Raw genomic sequence first — 26,204 nt, 5'->3', positions numbered from 1 at the left:
TGGTGACCTATTGTCCGACAAACTTTCGGAATATTTATTAAACATGCAACTTTGTTCCACTGGAATTCTAAAAATCTCAACCTCGCATCCCATTCAGCGGTTAAGTAACTTTTATTAGTAGCGCCTTATGTTTAACTTGTTATCGTTCTGAATATGTAAGAAATATTTGTAATTTGACGTTAAACAAACATTTTAGACAATTTAGATTAGCAAAAGAATGCTTCAAGGTCGTTTTGGATTCCAAATTGCCCTGTAAATCATATTATTTCAATGTACAAATACGATGTATAATGTATGTTCAGGTAAGTTTATTGAATCTTTACAAAGTAGTATCTTTTATTTATTAATATCTGGTCATTTGAGTCCAATTGTCAAATTACATGTATATCTTTCATGAAAACGGATTGGATGTAGTATGACAACTGGCATGGCCAAAAGCTGGTTCTCGGCTGACTACTTCACTTTGTTTTAGTGTAGTGTAATACAAGCGGATTCCGGATTCCACTCAGTTTAGCATTGCCATCCCTGTTCTACACGAGTCAATACGCACATCGCCACATCTCGTCAGGATGGGTGTTAAACACCGATACAGTTTGAAAAGGAGTTAACTCTTGACATGACGATACGCGTTCGAATTTTATTGTCATTCATCCCTGATCTCTAATTTTGATTTGGATCAGATGTTGGTCTGACAGCACGTTAGTCTGATAGCACACAAGCAACAGCTTAACAGCGCATTTTAGTTACAAGCAAAGATAATGTCAATTTGTGTCAATGATCTTTATAATCTCGTATCGAAAGTACAGCTAGCGTATAAATCTAGTTTTAATTCTTGTAATCCTTTGTATTGGAAAATTCAATACTTCAAAAGAAGTAAATTTCCTCACGGAACATTTTATTTCATTTATTTATGACAAATTTGAGAGCACGCGGTAATAATGATAAGCTGTCATTATTAACAATAATACAACTCTATAAATACAAGATCTATATATATACATATTTATGGATATATCTGTTGTAGAGTTGTCACTGACTCAGACGTACTTATAAATATAATTATTTTCTGTGACTGTATATTACATTAATTTGTAGGATCCTTTACTATAGATAATTTAGCTGATCTGTAACAATAACATCTTCATGCCTTATATATCATGTACTGTAGTACGCCGCTAGATTAAAACTGACGAGGAAAGGTAACACACGGCCAGCGAAAGCTCTTTTTTTGAGAGCCCAGGTGGTCGTGTGGTCTAGCGGGACGGCTGCAGTGCAGGCGATTTGGTGTCACGATATCATAGTAGCATGGGTTCAAATCCCGGCAAGGGAAGAACCAAAAATTTGCGAAAGCAAATTTACAGATCTAACATTGTTGGGTTGATGTTTAGACGAGTTGTATATACATTATGTACACAGCCATGTATCACCATCATTGATGGCGATCCGATGGATACATCTGTTGTAGAGTTGTCACTGACTCAGACGTACTTATAAATATAATTATTTTCTGTGACTGTATATTACATTAATCTGTAGGATCCTTTACTATAGATAATTTAGCTGATCTGTAACAATAACATCTTCATGCCTTATATATCATGTACTGTAGTACGCCGCTAGATTAAAACTGACGAGGAAAGGTAACACACGGCCAGCGAAAGCTCTTTTTTTTTGTGAGCCCAGGTGGTCGTGTGGTCTAGCATGACGGCTGCAGTGCAGGCGATTTGTTGTCACGATATCGCAGTAGCATGGGTTCGAATCCCGGCGAGGGAAGAATCAAAAATTTGCGAAAGCAAATTTACAGATCTAACATTGTTGGGTTGATGTTTAGACGAGTTGTATATACATTATGTACACAGCCATGTATCACCATCATTGATGGCGATCCGATGGATAAATCTGTTGTAGAGTTGTCACTGACTCAGACGTATATATATATACATAAAGGACACACAAGTTAAAATCAAAAATTATGAGGGAAGTATACAATTATGGGTAACATGTCCCCTATTCTAGATATAAACTTTATCGTTTGTGCTAGATCAAAAACTAAGAAAAATATCAATAGTATTGTGAAGTTTGTATCACTTGTAATAAATCATTTGAATAACAGTTTTATGAATAAATGTGAAATTCTCTAAAAAAAATTTAAAAAAAATTATGTGAATAAAAAGATAATTTTGGGTTATGTTAATGCAACAGCAACTCCCAATAAAAACAATATTGCTAAAAGTCAGCATTATGACATACCGACATGTCTACCTCTGGGGCCTAATGATCCATGGCACCGAGATGGTAAAGACGTTAAGAACAGTTTTCCATTACTACACATGACGTGTGTCTAAATTGAAACATGAACATAATAAAAAAAATCAAAATAATCATTCTGTATAAATTTCATAACATTTGGTTGAATTCAGCAACGGCCGTTAAAGTGCCACCCCAAAATTAAAACTTGTGTTTTTTTTTGTGGTAAAACATCGTGGTTAAGTTTCATAACATTGGATTGAGACAAGCTAAAGTTAGAGAACGGAAACCAACTTCGGGACGTACGTACAGACGGACATATAGACCGTGACATACAGACGGACAAGGGTAAACTTAATGTCCCCTCCGCTACGAATAAAAAGACTGTATTTTTATGAATACATATACTCGTACAAAATACACTTTGACCGTACTTTGACCTTTAATTGTTTTTTGTTTTTTTTTCACATTGTGACTTGGATGGAGAGTTCAACTTGTCTCACTGGCACTCATACCACATCTTCTTATTTCTACTTATATAAATATTGTATATAACTATACACAAATACCATGAATACAGAAACGACGCATCTTTGCTAACAGCGTAATTATTTGTGTAACAGTTTATATGAAAATCAAAGTACGTAAATAAATCATTAAATCGCATCTGTTTCAATCGTTTTGATCGAACAATTTCTTGATTTATACATTCGTTGTTTTTTGTGAAGTATTGAAATCAGTCTTGGATTGTAATTTATGTTAGTAATAAGGAAGAAATTAGAGCAATTATAATGCTTTCAAGTCTATAAATTTAGGTATTTAATGAACCTTTCAATATTAATGCGATATTTTTTATACATTTACAGGTATTATCAAAATAGATTATCTGAATAATTACCTGAAATGTATATATTTAAAACTTCTATGTAATATAAACTGTCTCGTCTGTATGCGTACTGTTGTAAATGTATCATTCGACTCGAGCATATATTTTTTTCAACTTTTTTCATAAGCATAATTCATATTTCAGTGATATGCATGGTATATATTTCATTTACTGAGAAGTTCAACATATTTCATTGTCATGGTATAAATTGTTTTACATAGTGCGTGTGTTTTGATTTTTTTTTTACATTCAATTTAGTTTGCTATTTTGTATCTCAGTATATTACTGAGGAAGCTCGCAAATATACCGTTGATTTTGTGTTTCAACGTTTAGGGTATACGTCAATGAGACAGCGACAAATAATGGTAAAATTATACTATGAACTTCAAATTTTATGACCACCTGATCGGTCTATAAGCAAAATATAACCTCCAAAGTTTCTTTCAAATATTAATATACTTTAGTTATAAATAAATAGTATATGTCAAAATTGATGTTTTAAACGGACCATTTCATTTGTATTTTTAATTATTGATGTTTTAATGGAAAAATATATGATTTATTGATACTGCAAAATAAGGGGAAGTAATCCATTCTTAACAAATATAATAAATGAAGATTTGTAGTTTTTTCCATGGACATTCTTTCTTTCAGTGAAAAAAAACGTATCAGCAATAAGAATAATAAAATGTCATCTCATCTAATAAGAAACATCTGAAGATATTTATAATGCATTGATATGGATTAATTCTGCACTTTAAAATGTGGTTAACAATCTAACACTGTTCTCCTAACACGTTATCGGTTAATTGTGTGCATTTAGGGCCTTATCAGGGGGGGGGGGGGGGGGGTCGGTCAAAATGCAGGGGGTCAAGTTTTTTTTATGTATGTGGAAAAGGGATGTTCAACTATTTTGTAAATTCAAAGTGGGGGATCAATGTGTTCTGTAAATGAAAATGAGTAGTAGTTTAACTTGATACTTCAAGAGACAAAATGTCAACAAGAACATTACAACAGTCACATGGACATATATTTTGTTATAATCAGCTTAAAAGTTTGAAAGAAATTAAGTATAAATCAAAATGATCATACTGTGTGTTGGGCCTGGAAAAGGGGGGGGGGGCTACTAACGTTGAACGTATTGTTTGCCTTTGAAATTATGTTAATGTTTTTTCGTTGCTTTACTGGAAGGTTTTCATAGCACATGTAAATATTGCATATTTCTTGCCATTTTAAAACATAAAACACCTACATTTAAAACAGTGTCCCATGCATGTAGCAATGATGTCCTGGGCAGCTTTTATAGTCTTTAATGGTGTATTTCTTGTTGAAAAACATTGATAAGCAAAATTGTAATCTTCTAACCGAGTCCCTTTGGTTGTTTTATGATCTTACTGTTTTTGGAAGTCTCTTTTTAAAACATTTTCAAAGCGGTTTGTAATGAGACTTACAGGGCGCCGAATGGGACTCTTGTGGTTTTGTACAAAATTCAATTCTGAGTCATAAAAAAATCATTTTTGTCTTACAAAACTATATGATACAGACTTGTTTTATGAGAACTTCAATTTTGTGATGACAAAATTCATTTTTGTAGACAAAATTCATTTTTGTCATGACAAAAGTCAATTTTGTCAAAAAGTCAATTTTGTCAAAAAGGTATGCAAATATAAACTTATTTGCATACAAAATTGACTTTTGTTACCTGATATGGAAATAAAAACACAAAAGTCAATTGTGTAAGACATGATTCAATTTTGTGAGACAAAATTGACTTTTTTGAGACAAAATTCAATTTTGTCAATTTTGTCTCACAAAAGTAAATTTAGTGACGACAAAATTCAATTTGGTGAAGACAAAATTGACTTTTCATTTTGTCTCACAAAAGTCAATTTTGTGACGACAAAATTCAATTTGGTGAAGACAAAATTGACTTTTCATTTTGTCTCACAAAAGTCAATTTTGTGACGACAAAATTGACTTTTGTGAGACAAAATTCACCTTGGAGAGACAAAATTGACTTTGGTGAGACAAAATTGACTTTTCATTTTGTCTCACAAAAGTCAGTTTTGTGACGACAAAATTCAATTTGGTGAAGACAAAATTGACTTTTCATTAATTTTTGTCTCACAAAAGTCAATTTTGTGACAGCAAAATTGACTTTTGTGAGACAAAATTGACCTTGGTGAGACAAAATTGACTTTGGTGAGACAAAAGTCATTTTGTCTCACAAAAGTCAATTTTGTCTTTTGTCTCACAAAAGTCGATTTTGTATGCAAATTAGTTCACAGAATTCAAACTAAACTAATTTGCATACAAAATTGACTTTTGTCGCCCAATTTTCAATTTAGGTAACAAAAGTAAAGCCCGTGTTACAAAAATGAATTTTGTCATGACAAAAGTAACTTTTGTCCACTGAAAAATAATTTTGTATGACAAAATTTTAAATTTGTAGCATGCTACAAATTTTGTTAAACTTAACTCATTTTTGTTGAACAAAACTCACTTTTGTTCGTACAAACTTGAATTTCGAGTACAAAACCACAAGAATCCCATACGGCGCCCCGTAATACTCGTGCGTTTTGTGATTGGCATAAATGTATGATATTTCTCAAGACAAACACCGTAAGGCCGCATGCATGGTGATATTTTATAACTTTTTTGTTTTGTTTTATTGCAATTTTTTTTTAATCTGACATAAACATACAAACATATCTATACAGGCTAGAGGTATAGCTAGGGGTGAGATCTAAAAAAAAAAAAAAAAAAAAACATGTTTAACCCCGCCGCATTTTTGCGCCTGTCCCAAGTCAGGAGCCTCTGGCTTTTGGAAGCCTTGTATGATTTTAATTTTAGTTTCTTGTGGATAATTCGGAGTTTAGTATGACGTCCATTATCACTGAACTCCGTGGTAACATATTTGTTTATGGGTCAGATGTAGGACACCTCCGGTTGCGGGAGTTTCTCGCTGCATTGAAGATCCATTGGAGGCCTTCGACTGTATTCTTCTCTATGGTCGGGTTTTTGTCTCTTTGACATAAACCCCATTTCTATTCTCAATTTTATAGTGTATAATTGAATTTGTAAATCCCTATTCATTATGAAAATAAAGAAAATATTGCTCCATTACTATAGAACTATATATTTATATATTTTTAATCTAATCTCCGCTGAGGAGGTGGTATTACAAAATGATGTTTTACTCGATGTATTTCTAGAATTGTACAAGTCACTAATGAATTTTACAATAATTCTAATTATAGCATTCTCACCAAACGTATATACATTGCTTCATTAATATTTAAAAAAGAGTGAACTGTTAGAAAATAATATTCTTTAATTGTATAGATTCGATGTCGTTTCTTTTATCACACATCTCTTTATTGATTCAAATGTATCCTAAGGCTTTATATATTAAGATTTACTATATCAAACATCTTCTAACTGTATGAAAATGATAATTGTTGTTGAAATAAATACCTCAAGAAGTCAATATTTACTATAATGTTTGATGTATTTATTATTCTTTAAAGTTTTTATTGATGACATAAAAATAAAGTGTTTGCTTTAAATTAATATTTACATTTTTGTGGTTTGTTAAATTCATAGTTTACGAGATCTATATTTGATTTTTAATTTTCCCCAACCAGGAAAGTAGCTGACACAAATTTTGAACTCTGTCGATCTGCGCAGATTAATATTTATTTTCTTTCAGACCCCAAAACCTTTAAGACAATGTGTTTTACTTTAATAAAAGAAGACACACTTTTGAACAGTGGTACCGGTATACTACTGTTGACTTTATTTAGGCTTGGAACTCATCTCAAACTTTCAGTCTTCACATGTACCTGCTTTTTAGCGTGGGACTAAGGATTTGTTGAGTGAGACACTTTACAAATCCTTGGTGGGACCAATACTCTAAAGGAAATAGTATTGTCATGTTGGCATATAATTTTGTTTAAACAACACTTTACCTTGGAATGGCCACTTCCGGTACAAATGGGCGATCTTGATTAAGCATTGTTAGAATAAGATGTCTTAAGTAAATATAAGGCTTTAGAGCTGACAGATATTTTAATCTACAAAATGATTATGAAACTATGTTACACAAATGATTTAAACATCGGTATGTATGTCTTGCTCCACACCTTTTGTTGGTCCAAGTGTTATATTATTATCTCTGTTCGTAAAATACATATAATTATTCTTTTCCGTACAGAATTATCCGTTGCACATAAAGCATGTTCATTTAAATCTCGCCAAATCTATATAATTATGATTGCAGTTGATAAGGATTTGAAGTTATTAGACAATGATTTATGTACATTCAAATTATTCTCTGAGACACTAATTGGGGGAAAATCAAGGAAACTGAATAACACGATACAGAGGTTTTTGATATAGTTTCATGATAAATCGTCTTTTGATTTCCGTTCGTTTAATAAATCTTTAGATTGCATGTAAGTTAAGATTTGTAACAGACTGGAATTAATAGTTACTGGAGGTAATTATAGTGTAAAATAATCCCCGGAGATTATATATGGAATCTCCCTGCTGAAGATCATCAAAACTAATTAAATTAAATCGCCATCGGGGTTACAAAGTATAATATATTTGTTTGTGTTTATATAAGGACTAGCTGACAATTTTTTTCATATTCTTAGTGCATATAGTTTTTATACATGTACATGTACAAGTGTCGTTTTTCTTTATACAAACTTAACTTTTGAAAACACAGCTACACATTATCATACTTTAGGAATCATTGTGGGAGAATTTGAATACAAAATGGCATCATTCTTATTCAGTTACGTATATACTGTCCAGGGTATCTTAATATTATAAATCGCATCTGATGTATTGTTGTCACAGTGTGGATAGTTGCCACCTTGGCAACCATTTCACATCTCCTTATTTATACTTTTTAAAATCAAACTTTCAAATGTAAGACAAAACAAAGAAGACATGTACCATGTGATCATTCAAAAATAGTTAGTCACAGAAAGGTCAATACGACCAAAAGAATGCCTGCCAGAAAAGATACATCACTTATAAAACTAAAGGTTGAGCAACAGAAACCTTTCATGAAAGTCTGGATGTTTCCATTTCCATAAGTGGTACCCGTCGTGTTGGTTGGTGCAAGTAAACAAGCTGTTATAAGTCGAAACCATGATTATTATACAAACGCTGCTAAAGTAACAGCAGTAAGTTGACTTGATAGATACATTTTTGTACACGAAATGATCGATTTTTACCCCATGTAATTGGTAATCTATTCATTATTTTGTTCATGGATTTTGCTGTGGTAGGATCTAATACCAACAAAACAGAAAAGCATCACACAAGGTCAATATTTAATTTGAAGGCAAATTTTTGACTTGATATATGACTTTTCCAAGAGTTAACCGTACACACTACAGGGATAATAGTTTTCAAAGAATGAAGGAAAGAATAATTGGTCTATATTAGCTGAACTATTTTAGGCGCCATTTACATATTCCATCTTAGTTATATCTAGAAATCTAAATTATGTAATGAAGAATAAAAATAGCAATCGATTGAGACACATATATTAAAAAAAAAGTAATTCTACAATGAAATGAAGCATACCTCTTACTTTCACGTTGTTCTTTTTCGTGTTACTTACTTATTTTATAATGGAAAAGCCTGACTGATGTTAGATCGTTTGATAAATTGTATAATAATCAGTACTTTCCATATGTAGGAACCTTGTACGATAGCCTACCAAGAACTGATCCCATGGGATTATGTATTAACGATTCTTGCATCTATGTACGGAAGTCAGCCTTATTGTTTCTGACTTAAAAAGGTTAAATCTTTAAAATATCAACTTATTAATCTATTGGGTCTTTTTTGTAAGCTGACATTTATCAATTAACAATTAAATAAGTCTACAAGATAAAGGGTCTACAGGGGGAAAGAACGCTTGCACTGTAAAAAAACCGATACGTAATCAACAAACGAAATGATAAACAGCGCTTGCAAACGCGGGTTTACAACGGATACTATGAACAGATGTTAGATGTGGATTTCAAGATTATGAAGCTAAGTCACAAGGGAGGCTTATAGCAAAAACTAAAGAAGCCATAGTTTAGGGAGAGGTCGAAGGGGTTCTGATCCAGAAATTTCGGGCTTGAAAACATGAAATCACGAGGTCCCGAATTTAAAAAAAAAATTTAAATCCCGACATCCCGAATGTCTAAAAAAGAAATCCCGGATCCCGAAAGGTCCGATCCCGAAATCTCGACGTCCCGAAAAAGGCCCCCCCTTCCCATCCCAAACCTAGTTGTAACAGAAAAGCAGGTGCTACATCACCATCTGATTGACCATACCCATCTACAAACCAACTTCTCCCGTTAGAGTTATATTTTGAACCAAATGTATTCTCCTCCAGGCCTAGGCGTACTTACAATCAGTCATCATTGCGACACGGATTTACAATCTAAGACTGTCCACAGCCATCGGTTAACTCTGGCTTGACTGTTCGTATTCTATATTTGGAATGTTTTGCATCAAATTTAAGCATTTTCGTCACTTGTTATCAGGTGTCAAATAATTATAATATAATGATCTTTGGAAAAGGAGAATTGTAGAGATACTTTCTCATTGACGCTTATATTCTACTTTGCAACTCCATCTTGAAAATTTGTTGATCTTTGGCCGACTTTCAACTTTACTAGACTTGCTACAATTCCCTTTCTTGTATTTCTTTCTTACCAATTTTTATGTTTACTGATAACTAGCAGTATATTGACTATACTGATTTCCCTTGGAGAAAGCCTGCCTCCTGCAGATGTCAGTATAATGGTAATCTCCAAGTTATAGCAGCAAAATTGAAAAAAATAAATAAGAAAGGGACATGTAGCAAGTCTACAACTTGACGTAAATAAAAGACATATAATCTTCACGATTAATTGACAAAAGGTGAACTTTTATGTAATTCACCCACCCAGTCTTAACCTATGACAGGTGTATTTTTACACTTTTCACAATTTCATTCAGAACTTGAAACAACTTGGCCAACTTAAATAAACGCTCCACCCTTTTTACTCGTAAAATGTTAATTAAGTAAAACTGCCACTTGTACGTCTCTTTCTTAACCCAGTTGTTTAATTTAACAGGTAGTCATATTTGGTTAACATCTCCTAAACAAACACACATATCCTCCCGTCTTTAACCCGTGGGTTTGATTTGAAACCTTGGTCAACATCAATGTAATCCTAAACCAAAGAAATGGAATAATTATTATGTTATAAACATCTACACTTTTAAGTTGATCCTTATCCGGACGTGGAGGACTGGTTTGAGCAGGGTACAATGTTAATTGATACGAGTCCAACCTCTCCATTCTATCTTGTTAAACAAATGTGCAATATTAAAGTTTTTAAGTTAATATTTTAAAGTGCATACATGTTTTTTATGTGTCGTAAAGGTGAAGGAGACATAAATGTCTTATAGTTAGTGAAGCGCTAGAGTTCACATTATGTATAAAAACCTAATTCCGCAGGTGGACTTTTTTTTGACAAGCAACTTTTGTTTTTAACAATTTAAAAGATAAATAAAGTGGAAGATTTGCATGTTTTTGGAAAACAAAGAAAGACGAAAGAGAATGCGTGAAATAGAAAAGCCCATATTCCTATTTCTTTCTCTTTTTATTTACTATTTATCACATTCAAAATATAGTAAAAGTCTTCCGATTCGGTTATTAGCTGTTGGGTGATTTTGACCGGTGGGGAATCCGTCACTGAAATTAAATCCTATCGCGCTAATGGAGAAAAATATTATATGTGTAGTTAAAAAAATAAAAGTACTATTATTACAAAACATGCTAATCGAAATAAGATTTAAGCATGTTAAGTATGACTGAATCTCAGCTTGAGTAGCGTGCATATAAATACACTGTAAAGATTAGCCATACCATCTCAACTAACTTGTCGCTAGTTCTTCTTAACAGTGGGAAAATACATAGTAATTATGTAAAGAAAGTTTGAGAAAGTACATAAATAGGGTTCTCATAAGTGAAACAAATCCAACAGCTACTATAATGAAATGTACAAAATTATGGTTACATCATTGGTTTGACATAAAGAGATTATTATGATGCAATCGTATTACAAAATTATTTGTAATATTTATATGTTTTTCTTGACATTATACATATATGTACAAGTACACTTATATATTTAGCCTTTCCATTTACTAGTAATCATTGATTTCCAGAATCCTGTTTTGCTGTTTTATACCCTCTTCGTTTATGTAAGCGCATGTAACTTCTATAAAAATCGAAGATATGCCCCTCCTTAATTCCCAAATACTATCATGACTGTAAGGTTTCAAAACTAATTAATATACTGCAAAGACTTCCGTCGAAATAAGAGATAACCAACATGTTGATGCTGTCGTTATTTCCCCTTAATTTCCAGGATCATAATATCATAACAGATATAAAAGCAATGCAATATTTAAAATGTAATTTATTTGAATTGCATCTATATTTTTTTTATTAAGTTGTACACATTAAGTTATATAAATTAAGTGGACATTTTAATTTAACCTATTGTTTTGTCGGACGGTCTTTAATTTAGTTACATGTCTTATATATTCAGGAAAACAAAACGAAAGTACAATCATGTCATTATTGTTGTGTGATGGTTATTTAAGGCTAGATCAAACTTTTTTTCATCCTTTTATTTCTAGCTGAGCATTCTATTTCCTATGATCGCCCTCAATTCTGTTCTGCTACAAAGTATTAAACATCGTCTCAATTAAATAGACGACTTTCCTTGTTATGTAAATTGATCCCAGTTTGTTTTTAATTTTGTCCCAGATTACCATATAAACAGAATTGTTATGTGAAATAGAGATTAAGTGGATGCATGGATGTATAGCGAAAAATCTCATGGAATATTTTGAAATGATTATTTATAAATCTGTCGTAGTTTTATCCTTTTTGGACTCGTGATTATGTTTGCCGTCAGTGATTAACATTTTTCATCTTCAAACTTGTTCGGCACCCGTCTAACATTAATTTTAAGAGGACCCAATACAGAATTACAGTAGCAATTTTTTGAATATCACAACAATGTGTAATAAACTTGATTCCTGTCGAGTAAATCTACTGTTTTATTTTTTGTAAACAACAATGGTTTCTGAAGTTAAGAGCAATATACAGTACAACGGGATACAGATACAATAAAACCCTAATGTACCTCAAATTTAAAATGAATAATAAGTTTAACGGTGTTGTTTATTAAATTTTGAATAAAGGGGGTGAATTTTATTGCATTTCGTCCATGATAACAGTAAACTTTAAGTGTGCTTTAATCCTGCCTTTATGATGGTTACTTTTAAGTTATGTTGGTTTCATTTAATAATTTTGTAACATTAAATATTCGCGCATTGTAAAATCGTTGTATGTCAATACCCTTGTGTCTTGTCAACCATTTAAATTGCTACACAACTCTTTACTTAATGTTTATACTCATGTTTTTATCTAAATTAGAATATTATTCATTACTAAAAGATGCACGAAAAGGTCAAGCGGAACTATTATATATTGAATAATTGTTGGGATGAATAAATAAATGTTGCAAATAAAAATAAAACTCTACAAATAAACGTCCACAAAGTAAACATGTACAAGGTATCATGTCAGTTCACTGTAAAATTATATCAATAATGCTCCAGCAAACTTTACTCTCGTCAATCACGACATTTTAAGCATTTCTCTTTAATTAATATTTACACGCTATCATAAACCTTTTTTCCTTGTAATATGCATAAATCTCGGGGTATTACAAATCACGCGTTAACGATCGAATCAATGTGTTTTCAAAAGGATAAACATACATTTTTGCAATAATTCTCAATCATGCGTATATTACATTATTTTTTTTCTACATTCAACTGTATTTAAAATGACTTTTATGAGGAGTATAAGGTAAAGCAATAAATAAAATATTTCCTTTAAAAAAAACCAATATGACTATTGACTATTATTGACTTCCCCACTATTTACAATTTTGTAAACAACATCCCTTTTCAATCACACAATATCTTTCTTCAGTTTTCTATTGTGCTATATTTGCTAATCAAGGCAAACTGGGGCGATTCCCATGATTTCATCAACAAATCTGACAAAATACACAAATACGACTATAAATTTGTCCAATTTATGCCCTCCGAGGTCATGCAGTGTATTATCTAACACGCACTTATGTACAATAATAATCATTTATTACGAGTTATCTCCCCTTTTAGTTCAAATGGCATAATGATTCAAGTTAAAAAAATAGCATTATACATGATATACCCCTCTTAAATAGAATGTGAAGATTTGACTTACCGAAGGCAATAAGAGTGTCCCTACACTTTCTATCAATCCCACAAGTCCAAGTTTCTTCTCATCTTCTCCGTCAAGTTCATCTGAGGATGCCTGAGAGCACAGGGATAGTCCGCTCTCCTTCCTATTTTTATTTGATGGAGAATTATCCCTTCCAGATAATGTCCCATTAGTTTGAGGTATTTTATCCTTCGTTCTATTGTGTTTGCTACAGTCTTCCGTACCATTACATCCTTTTGAACACGGTGATTGTTTTTTGATCGTATCAATTTCTTTTTTCACCGCAGTTTGAAATGGACAACTCATTTTGATTAGGATTCAACTATTTTTGCTGATCAAAACAATCAATAGCGATCATTTTCGTCCATCAATGATTTCTTGAGATCACAGATAATGTAAATCCGTAATGGTATTTAATGCAGAAATACACCTTCTTGCCTTCAATACACAATGATAATTATAGGTATCTCCTGTGTTTAAACTCTATAAACAATTATCAACTGGTATGGCCAAATGGATTATAAATACCAAGACACGTGTTTCTTCAATATATAAACAAATCACAGGAGCTTTACATCTCTCATTCAGATAATCAGTATTAATATTACTGTCCATCAAAACACTTTTTTTCTCAAATTAGATCGTAATTTTACATTCATAATATCCAAACTTTTTTCTTTACTACTACTTCTAAACGCATTAAATTTTATGGCAAATTTAACATAGAATCGTGGTTTAATATATATTCTCCCGAATTAATGTTTAAAATTCGCCAATATAGCGGTAACTTTTAAATTGTTTATCTGTCATGTAGGTATTTTAGTGGATTTACGTCCGAAGACTTTCTCGGATCATAAATACCACAAACTATAGAATTAAATAGTGTGTAACAATAAATTCCTTACGTTTTGTTGATAGTAATTGCTGTTAACGGACATTGATCGTTGATTTTGATAAACGAGAGTTTACAGCAGCAAACGTAATCTCACCGATGCTAAACAACAAAAGACCATGCAGGTGTCAGCGAACTGAATGCATTTATTGGGTCTTTAGGTCGGATTATGTCTGTATTGTAAATGATTTAGAATTGATTTGAGTTGTAAATCTGAAGTATTTACATGTTATACAGCCCACTATGTCATATAGAACGAACTTTAAAACAAGGTTGTGTCCTTGTTTACAACTGACACAAGTCAACAAATCAGAGATTGTCTTTCCGTTTCGTTTTACGTTTACAAAGACCCAGATGAATATTCACTCTGTGACATTTACTATCTTTAGCATTTATCGATCCCACTTGTGAAATATTTCAGATTATATGTGACTGTTGTTTACAAGATATGCAAAAAATAATCTGATGGCCGAACAAATGTCAGGTAGTTAGAGAGTACTTTTTTTATTATCTGAACATGCTGAAGTAATAAAAAAAGAATTAGAAGATTTAGTATGTTTATCAAAGAGAAAACTCTCCACCAGAGACCTTATAACGGAGTGTTGTCTTTTTTTTTTAGTTCTAAGTCAATAGATTTATATATTTTTATTATCATAACAAAGTTTATTTGTGTAATATATGCAAAAGTGCTGCAAACGATGAAAACTGTATAAACCCATATACCAGGTAGGCATTATCTTATTGTATTATCCCAATACCTAAAGGCAAGATTCAATCGCAATCCCTTCAGGCTTTTAAAAAGGAAACAGTAGCAAAAGGACAATAATAAATCATTGGTTAAATAAAAAAGGAACAACATAAACTTGTGACACCAGGGTGAACCTTAAGTGACCAATAACAACATAAACTTGTGACACCAGGGGCGAACTTAAGTGACCAATAACAACATAAATTTGTGACACCAGGGGGTGAACTTAAGTGACCAATAACAACATAAACTTGTGACAACAGGGGGTGAACTTAAGTGACCAATAACAACATAAACTTGTGACACCAGGGGGTGAACTTAAGTGACCAATAACAGGCAGCTGATTAATATTTCAAGCGGATCCAATTTCAGCTTTAACATTTTATGCGGCGTAAATTTAAACAATAACATTTAATGCACAGCCAATTAAACCCTAACATTTTATGCGCATCTAATTCAAACTATAATTTTTCTCATGCGCACCTAATTAAAACTATAAAATATTACGCGCAGCTATTAAATTTAACCTTTAACATTTTTTTGATCAGCACATTTAATGCACATCTAGTTATAACTATTAGGCTCCATTACAGTTGAAGCTAGCGCAGCTTATTTAAACTTTTACACTTTCAATTGGCACTGAAATAGGAATCACACACTATGAATTACTAGCGCTACTATTCTTACTGTAGCCATCATTTAGCTGCTGGTGGCAAGGTAAACGTATCACAGATTCACTGTGATCATGGATGTAACACTTCTGTCTTTGATAAATCCCAGATTTAATGGCATCGACAACTGTGTATGATCGGAAGTCTTAAGTTTCGTTTTTTTAAACATTTGAATGAAATCAGATAAGTAACATTCTCCGGGTTGATTCAGAGTGTAAACAGATATATCTTCTGATTATATCAGATAAAAAGATATGGACTATATCTACATGTGATGATACGTTATATAACATAAAACACATTATACCTTACCTCAAAGGTTGCTTAAATTGACCCCATCTGAAAAATGAAAAAAACTTTAAAATATACACAAAAAGTTAAAAGAAAATAAGAGAAAACCAGTAACAGATCATGTTGACCGACAAAGCAGTCACTGGAATTTGTAAAAGAGGGACGAAAGATTCCAGAGGGTCAGTCAAAATCATAAATCGAAAATAAACTGACAATGTCATGGCTATTAAGAAAGACTGAAAGCCATGAACATCCGAAAGATAAAGAAACCAACTGAATCGTGAACACATAGGCACCAGTTGATTATCCTCCATGACAAAAAAAAACCTCAATGAACATCAAAAGCATACAAAGAACCCTACTAAATATCATGAAGGACACAAAACTCAATGAAAATCGAAAACTCACAAAAGCACCTAGTGAGTACTTAATATCACGACGGACAAAAAACACTCATAGAACACGACAAATACACAAAGATACCTTTTAAATATCCTTAGGTACACAAACACGCACTGAACATCAGTTAGGACAAATACTCTTAATGATCACTAAACATATTTCAGAACCATTTTCTTCGGTCTTTTGTTATGATTCTGTACAAATAATCTGAACCGTCTTCTACAAAGGTTGCAATAAACCCTTTAGTCTCTATTCGTTACTTCGAACTTTTGCGCTAAATTATTTCACGTGTTTCATTTTACGAGAGGACAAGGAACACTGCACAGATTACCTTAGCTGTATTTGGCAAAACTTTTAGGAATTTTGGTCCTCATTGCTCTTCAACTTCGTACTTTATTTGGCCTTTTAAACTTTTTTGGAATCGAGCGTCAATGGTGAGTCTTTTGTAGACGAAACGCGCGTCTGGCGTATAGTCCTTGTATCTATGATGAGTTTATTTGAAATAGTAAAAACAAGGACGTATATTAGATAGTTATACGTTCTTGGTAAAAATCACTATGAATTAGATATTAAAGTTCCTTTTGCTGAAGTTTGTTTAAGTTGAAATATACTTATGTTTAACAATTAATGCTAAGATCAGCGTTATTGTTACGTCTAATGAATGAATGTGTTATCAATTCTTTTGGGATATAAAAGTCTACATTATTGTAATGCTGATTGAGTTATATTATTTACATGTTTTACGTTTTAACTCACGGTTTAATGTGATTTTGGTTTTTTTGTATTTGCATATCTTATTTACACAAAACTAAAAGAAATTCTTCGAACGTTCTAGATTCAATGGTATCATTTTTAGCTCACCTGGCACGAAGGGCCACGTGAGCTTTTCCCATCACTTTGCGTCCGGCGTCCGTCGTCGTTAACTTTTACAAAAAAATCTTCTCCTCTGAAACTACTGGGCCAAATTAAACTAAACTTGGCCACAATCATCATTGGGGTATCTAGTTTAAAAAATGTGTCCGGTGACCCGGCCAACCAACCAAGATGGCCGCCATGGCTAAAAATAGAAATGCAGTTTTGGGCTTATAACTCAAAAACCAAAGCATTTAGAGCAAATCTGACATTGGGGTAAAATTGTTCATCAGGTCAAGATCTATCTGCCCGGAAATTTTCAGATGAATCGGACAACCCGTTGTTGGGTTGCTACCCCTGAATTGGTAATTTTTAAGGAAATTTTGCTGTTTTTGTTTATTATCTTGAACATTATTATAGATAGAGATGAACTGTAAACAGCAATAATGTTCAGTAAAGTAAGATTTACAAATAAGTCAACATGACCAAAATGGTCAATTGACCCCCTAAGGAGTTATTGTCCTTTATAGTCAATTTTTAACAATTTTCGTAAAATTTGTAAATTTTTACTAACATTTTCCACTGAAACTACTGGGCCAAGTTCATTATAGATAAAGATAATTGTAAGCAGCAAGAATGTTTAGTAAAGTAAGATGTACAAACACATCACCATCACAAAAACACAATTTTGTTATGAATCCATCTGCTTCCTTTGTTTAATATTCACATAGACCAAGGTGAGCGACACAGGCTCTTTAGAGCCTCTAGTTTTTTATACCGATGATTGATTATCCTTTCTCCGTTTCAATGGCGACAGAACTGAAAGTAAAGTTATTTGAAATAAATCTTTATACTGGCAAAAAAAGACGAGATGAAATACGTACAACAGGGGAATTTTAAACGCAAAAATGTAGCATACCTTAAGTTAACACTAACTTTTGAAATAAAAACATGAGTTCTCCGCTGTTCATGTAAAGCTGAAGATTTAGATAATCTGAAAACATGCATATCTATATTGGTCAACTTCTGGTAAAAGTAAGTTTGAAATTATGCATGAGTAACATCAAATCAACATAGGTTACTAGGGTTACTAGTGTCTCTGTGAGCTGCTAAACCAAGGGCACAGATTAAATATGTCTTCCATTAGAGATTAGTTAAACAGACATTTTGACTCACTTGATTAAAAGACCGTTGGACAAAATTGATGGTGATATTTTCCTCTGACGAGTTATTGCACTCTTGTGATTGATAATCTAATCTAAGTTTCAAATGGTAAAGCGAAATTTGAATCAATAACTAATCATAAACATAATTCATAAAGTTTCTTTAATCAAAATAAAAATTATCTGAATAATTTTTTATAAAATATAACAAACAATTCGTCAAGTTGGTTTCTCTAGAAATTAAATTATATAAGTAATCGACTATAAAGAACAAACCGGCAATTACCAAACATTGAAATGCCTGAAGACGTAGGAATAAAAACATAAAATTAATTAACACAATACAGAGGAAGTAAGCACCAGCACAAGTGTAAATTAAAATGCGTCATAAATTATGGTAAGGATCTATATAATGAATGAACATTGAATTTGGTTGTACTATATAGCAGCAAATCCCTAGTAGATTGAATTTGGTTGTACTGTATAGCAACAAATCCATGATAGTACATTGCATTTAGTTGTACTGTATAGCAGCAAATATATAGTACATTTCATTTGGTTGTTCTGTATAGCAGCAAATCCATGATAGTACATTGCATTTGGTTGTAAATATAGCAGCAAATCCATAGTACATTGCATTTGGTTGTAAATATAGCAGCAAATCCATAGTACATTGTATTTTGTTGTACTGTATAGCAGCAAATCCATAGTACATTGCATTTGGTTGTACTGTATAGCAGCAAATCCAGATTACCACTATATCAATAGGTTTCTATTTTGTAAAGAGAAAGTCATAAAGGCCCGTTGATTCATTTTTCTGTTTGTATCAAAAAAATTCTATACACCTACAGGAACATGACACCAGCACACTCGCGTTTCTGTAGCACCTTATTATCAGCGCGTTAATTCCTTTGAGCTGCGATTATGCGAATGGTTATGCAAATAATATCATATATATTGAGCTACATTTTAATATCTGACTCTTATTTTCCATATACAATTTAAAATTTCTTATTTCTTCGTCCTTTACAATAGTTACTATTAATCAACATATATTGTGTCATGAAATCTAAAATCCGCAAATATAAGTAAACAAAAAGAGGATCCATTTTATACAGTTTGTACTTGAAATCTGTTTTTTCTTAATTCTCATGCGTATGAATTTTTCTTTAAATTATTATGAAACACCACAATAGCAATCATAGTTTTCCCGTTTAAATGTCATATGAAGTCGTAGAAATACCGGTATATTATCAACATGACGGGTGCCACATATGGAGAAGGTTTTGCGTACCCACGTGAGCACTTGAGAGCATACCAGCTTTGGTGGGGTTCGTGCTGCTCGGGTTTTATTTCACAAACTGTGTTTTGAATTCTTTTGTTTGTCTTTTTGGTATTTTCCGTTTTTGTCATTGCATTGTGAGTTTAAAATGTCCCTTTGGTACCTTTCGTCTGTCTTTTACTTTGGTCCGGCATACTTAACTAACTACTTGTCAACATTATAAATTACCCATATAGGTATATTATATGCGTATTGATTGTCCTTTTACTTTCAACAAATTCAAATATTGTTCTGGCACATTCACTTCCACCAGGTTCAAGCTAATATAAAAAAAAGAAGATGTGGTATGATTGCCAATGAGACAACTGTCCATAAGAGACCAAAATGACACAGACATTAACAACTATAGGTCACCGTACGGCCTTCAACAATGAGCAAAGCCTATACCACATAGTCAGCTATAAAAGGCCCCGATAAGACAATGTAAAACAATTCAAACGAGAAAACTAACGGCCTTATTTATATAAAAAAAATGAAAGAAAAACAAATATGTTACACATAAACAAACGACAACCACTGAATTACATGCTCCTGACTTGGGACAGACACATACATAAATAATGTGGCGGGGTTAAACATGTTAGCGGGATCCCAACCTTCCCCTAACCTGGGACAGTGGTATAACAGTACAACATAAGAACGAACTATAAAAATCAGTTGAAAAAGGCTTAACTCATCAGATGGACAAAAATACAAGTGGACGTGGCCGGGTACTTTTACATCCCGACACAAAAAGACACAATGAACAGATCTGAGAGTACTAGCAGTTATCTGACAGCTAGTTCAAAGCCACTAACAACTAATAAAAAAATCATGTATCTAAGACTAAACTATCAATCCGTACAATTCCAACATCCAATGGATTTAGTGTAAAGACGTCATAAACAGCCAGAGAAAAACATGACCTTGTGCATACCAAGTTACAGGTAAACCTGCTTCAAACAAAATCATTAACCCAATGTGTATATTAGAATATGATAACAATAAAAAAAACATTTCATATTCATATCGCAATTTCAATAGTAACACAATATAAAAGTGATTAAAAAGTTAATTAAAACAACGTATAATGTTATGGGCATATGGCATGCGAACGGGTTAACTAAATGTATATCATTTGTTCATGGCGAGATTGTATCATTGTTTACTCAACCAACATCATTTATAGAATTGTTTCACTTTTTTCAACCCAGCAAAACAAATACAGTTAGATTGACACCTTTTTTTCAGTAGCTATCAAATTATTAAGAATTGATATCTAAAAATACTATAAAATCAAATTATATTAAGGAAAATGTTGTTTTACTACCATTTGATTTTTTTAATTAAAACAAATCGTTAACACGAACTGGAATTCATATATGACCTATTCGAAATCTGAAAGTGAAATATATTTATACAAAAGGTGTTATATCTAGTATTTTCCCAGGATATTTTCTATTTATCTAAATTTTCCACCTGACGTACTAAGGACTATTAATGTATAACAAACCAGCTTATAGATGTTATTTATTTCCAATTTCTGATGTCTTTTTATGTCTTCATTTATTTGTTGAAGCACAATCATAGAACGCAATCATTTTTGCCATTATAATAAGTGATAGTTATGAAGCTATGGACGCTACGTGGGTATGGAATGAAGTCACGAAGTGATATGTCTGTTGCTATGGACGCCATGTGGGTATGAAATGGAGTCACGAAGTGATATGTCTGTTGCTATGGACGTCATGTGGGTATGAAATGGAGTCACGAAGTGATATGTCTGTTGCTATGGACCCCATATGGGTATGGAATGGAGTAACGAGGGGATATTTCTGTTGCTATGGGCGCCACGTTTGTATGGGTTGGAGTTACGATCATTTCATTTCCATGATTTTTTTCTTGAAAAAGCCTTTTTGCTTTTATGTGTGTACTTATATATTTTGCGCATTTCCAAACACGTAACTAAACTATAAGCACACCAATAAAGCACGGAATTGCTGTTTTTATCGATTTGGGCAAAGTTTGACTATTTATGAAAACCGAAGACAAAGAAGATTATCGTAAATAAACAAACGAAAGAGAAATTTGACTTGATATCAACTAAAAGCACTATATATATGACGAAAGGGGATGAAATGGGTTGCTGTCTCTTGACACATTCTCCGTTTCCATTGTCTATTCAATAACACAAGGAACGTGTGAATCTGGCATGAATATGATTAGAACCCATACATGCTTTATTACAGTATTGTTGTCTTCTTTGTATCCATCTAATATTTGTTCTTTTTTTCGATTAGCATGCTAATGGAGTCTCTAGAAAGCTCGACACTTGACATTGTTTCCTAAAATATCTTTTGGGAAAAATATTACGCATACCTAAGCATTGGTGGTATGATCTTGACATTTTGGAAATTTTACTCATAAAAGTTTGAATATTTGAATTTAATTTGTTTACCAGACAAAAACGACTTAGCTAACTTGTTATAAGGACTTAGTTAAATTGTTATAACGACTTAGCTAAATTGTTGTAACGACTTAGCATATTTATCTTATTATAACAACTTAGCTAACTTGTTTTAACAACTTAGCTAACTCGTTATAACGACTTAGCCAACTCGTTTATACAACTTAGCTAACATGTTATAACGACTAAGCTAATCTAACTCGTTATAACAACTAGCTTACTCGTTATAACGACTTAGCCAACTCGTTTATACAACTTAGCTAAGTCGTTATAACAAGTTAGCTAAGACGCTCAAACAAGTTAGCTAAGTTGTTTAAACGAGTAAGGTAACTAATTTGTTTAAACGAGTAAGGTAACTAATTTGTTTAAACGAGATAGCTAAGTTGTTTAAACGAGAAGGTGAAGTTGTTTAAACGAGTAAGCTAAGTGGTTATAACGAGTCAGCTTAGTTGTTATAACGAGTTAGATTTGCTAAGTCGTTATAACAAGTTAGCTAAGTTGTTTAAACAAGTTAGCTAAGTCGTTTTAACGAGTTAGCTAAGTCGTTTTAACGAGTTAGCTAAGTTGTTTAAACGAGTTAGCTAAGTTGTTTAAACAAGTAAGCTAAGTCGTTTTAACGAGTTAGCTAAATTGTTTAAACGACTTAGCTAACTTGTTTTAACAACTTAGCTAACTCGTTATAACGACTTAGCCAACTCGTTTATACAACTTAGCTAACATGTTATAACGACTAAGCTAATCTAACTCGTTATAACAACTAGCTTACTCGTTATAACGACTTAGCCAACTCGTTTATACAACTTAGCTAAGTCGTTATAACAAGTTAGCTAAGACGCTTAAACAAGTTAGCTAAGTTGTTTAAACGAGTAAGGTAGCTAATTTGTTTAAACGAGATAGCTAAGTTGTTTAAACGAGAAGGTGAAGTTGTTTAAACGAGTAAGCTAAGTGGTTATAACGAGTCAGCTTAGTTGTTATAACGAGTTAGATTTGCTAAGTCGTTATAACAAGTTAGCTAAGTTGTTTAAACAAGTTAGCTAAGTCGTTTTAACGAGTTAGCTAAGTCGTTTTAACGAGTTAGCTAAGTTGTTTAAACGAGTTAGCTAAGTTGTTTAAACAAGTAAGCTAAGTCGTTTTAACGAGTTAGCTAAATTGTTTAAACGAGTTAGCCTAGTTGTTTAAACAAGTAAGCTAAGTCGTTAAACAAGTTAGTTAAGTTGTTATAACAAGATAAATATGCTAAGTCGTTATAACAACTTAGCTAAGTCGTTTAACGACTTAAAAATAAAACTCCAACCTGACACTAATCGGCTTCCGTAGAAATGCATATCTTGAAAAGTACAAATAACATTTTAGAAAATGTTAACATAAAAATAATAAGTAAACAGATTGACACACTTTACTCTTTCATTGAAATACTTCTGTTCAAACAAGAACATGTCATTAATTTATAAATCCAAACTTTACCAAAAAAACGTATTGAAATTGTTACAGAACAAATTTAATGAATATTCGCGTTTAAAGTTCGACAAGCTGAACACGATTTTAATATTTTTAAAATGTCGTTTATATTCATAATATTTCTTACCGGGTTACACGTCTATACAGAGTAGGTGTAATTCGTTTGTAATATGGTTTCATATGTAACGTTCACGAGTCTAGGTTTGAACGAAACAAAACATTTGGCTTTATTCACAAATACTTATTTTCAAAATAAAATTTGATTAAAATATTTATAGGCAAGTTTTACGACAGATATTTTAATAAATTTTGCAATTGCTTGTAATCTAAAGTTAATTTGACTTCACGAGGGACGATAGCTTTCTGGTCAACATTTGAAGACTTACATGTGTGAATTCATAGCTATGCATGTCTTTTAAATTCCCGAAATACCTCTCTTCTTAATTATCTTTTGCATTTACCCCACATAATTGTAACCCCAATCGGGATAACGCCCTCAATGGTGTATCTAATACGAATGTGTTGGAATTTTCTTCAGAAATAACCAAGTACCTTCAAGTTAATGCAAGCCACTAGATCTTGCTTTTCAAAATGTATTTCTTACTAAAATGCCATGTGTTGAGTTGAAAAGTTAACTTGACCATTGTTGTTGTCTATCATGAGGACATTAAATGATACAACTTGACCATTACTGTGATGTGTCATAATATTACGGAATCCAGTAAGAAAATCATTGGCCGTTGAAGGAAATAACATCAAGCAATCTAATTATAAGATACTTACATGAGCGACACGACGGATGCCACAAGTGGAGTAGGATCTGTTTACCCTTCTGGAGCAGCTGATGCACCCCTGTTTAAGGTAGGGTTCGTGTTGCCCAGTCTTAAGTTTTCGGTGTTTTGTTTTGTATTATTGTTGTCTATTCGCCGTTTTCTGTTTTTTCCCATGGTATTGTCAGTTTGTTTGAATATCGTTTTGGTATTTTACAGGATCAAGCTTATTTTATTTTTATTTATATGTATATACTAGTATAAACCTCGAACAAAATCTGCTAGGATAGGCACTGTGATGCAATATTTGTCATGCAAATGAACGTATGCAATGGTAGAAACACCCATCAGAATATATTACCGCAACATATTGTAGTGGAATCAGTGAATGTCATTTCTGTGCAAAAAGTGTTGTTTTTCATAAATAAATAGATAATTACATTACTCATGGGTTTTATTGAAGTTGTGTTGATCAAGTTGATGTATATTTAAGCGTTCAATGTTGCAGGATCTTTAGATAACTCTGTCTTTTAAGACTGTCTGTTGGATATTGTTATTATTAAAATTCTTCTAAATATAAAGTCCCTCCGGTACTATTTTAGTCTGTATGCAAATAAATCAGTCGTAGGTTTTATTGAAACATTTAAATTGCTGTTTGTATTCATGATTTTCGTATATAAGTTTACAAGTCTACAATGAAGAGATTTATAACTTCTTTTAAGGCTTTCTATCTCTTAGCGTCATCATATAGCAAAAGATTAAAATCTGTAGAAGATTCAATTAAATTTTCCAATCACTCGCCCACCAAGAAATCTGAATTTAGTAATAAAATTGATTCGAATTCTTCATTCAATTAACTTTCGGAAGGGTTAAAAATTGTAAGTCTAGTAAAAGTATTTTAATTGGAGAGTAATTTCTTATCTTTAAGATAATATTCAGGTTTATTATTACACGCATCTGATATTCTTAAATATCTCACTGGCTCTGTAAAACATCATATGGACATATCATTCTTGAGCTTTTATTCCGTTCTATTTATAAATGTGAAAACGACCACCAAGGAGCAAGAAAAGAACATTACTCTCAATATTTAACTGTATAATTAGTTTCATTCATATATTTAGGGTCAATAAATATTTATATTATACACAATATAGTTCATTAAATTGTTATATGATTAGCTCTCCGAGGCAGTTTTATGTAAACTTTAACATTATGAAAAGATTTTTAGATTAGTGTAGGTCGTATTATCATACATAAAGTACTTGTGTTTATACAACAATATAAAGACTTGAGATGATAAAGCCTATATTTAACTTTATATGTTGAGTACTTAAAGCATAATTTCAGTTAAGTCACGTAATAAAATAATTTGAGATACAACATTAATTAAAACCGAATTCTAAATTTATGACTAGCGACAAAAAGGAAAAATGACTTATGATCTTTTATATGTCTTTCTAATTGATCTATGTTGATTGGTTGCATTAATAGCACCAACAACAGAAAGACAACTTTGCAGAACAACTCAAAAACTTGTTTGCTTTATTATATTGGATACATACAAAGTGAGTGTGAAATTTATCGTTAACAAACGTTTTAAGCAGTGGGAACCCACCCGAACCAACTGAGAAATGTGGTTCTTAAATTTTTCTCGTTATAAAGATTAGATCCCT

The 26,204-nt window shown here is 32.2% G+C and overlaps 1 protein-coding gene across 1 annotated transcript in view; it reads right to left on the bottom strand.

Moving 5' to 3' along the window:
* The window catches only part of LOC139484763 (guanylate cyclase soluble subunit alpha-1-like), a 77,790-nt gene extending 63,426 nt beyond the window's left edge, over positions 1-14,364 (bottom strand). Inside the window, exon 1 of the mRNA XM_071268689.1 lies at positions 13,497-14,364. Coding sequence (XP_071124790.1) covers positions 13,497-13,799 — 303 coding nt within the window. The 5' untranslated portion in view covers positions 13,800-14,364. The remainder of the gene's footprint in view (positions 1-13,496) is intronic.
* Positions 14,365-26,204: the final 11,840 nt, after the last annotated feature.

Source organism: Mytilus edulis, chromosome 8 (assembly GCF_963676685.1).
Source record: "Mytilus edulis chromosome 8, xbMytEdul2.2, whole genome shotgun sequence".
Lineage (NCBI taxonomy): Eukaryota > Metazoa > Mollusca > Bivalvia > Mytilida > Mytilidae > Mytilus > Mytilus edulis.
This window is presented reverse-complemented; position numbering and strand designations above follow the sequence as displayed.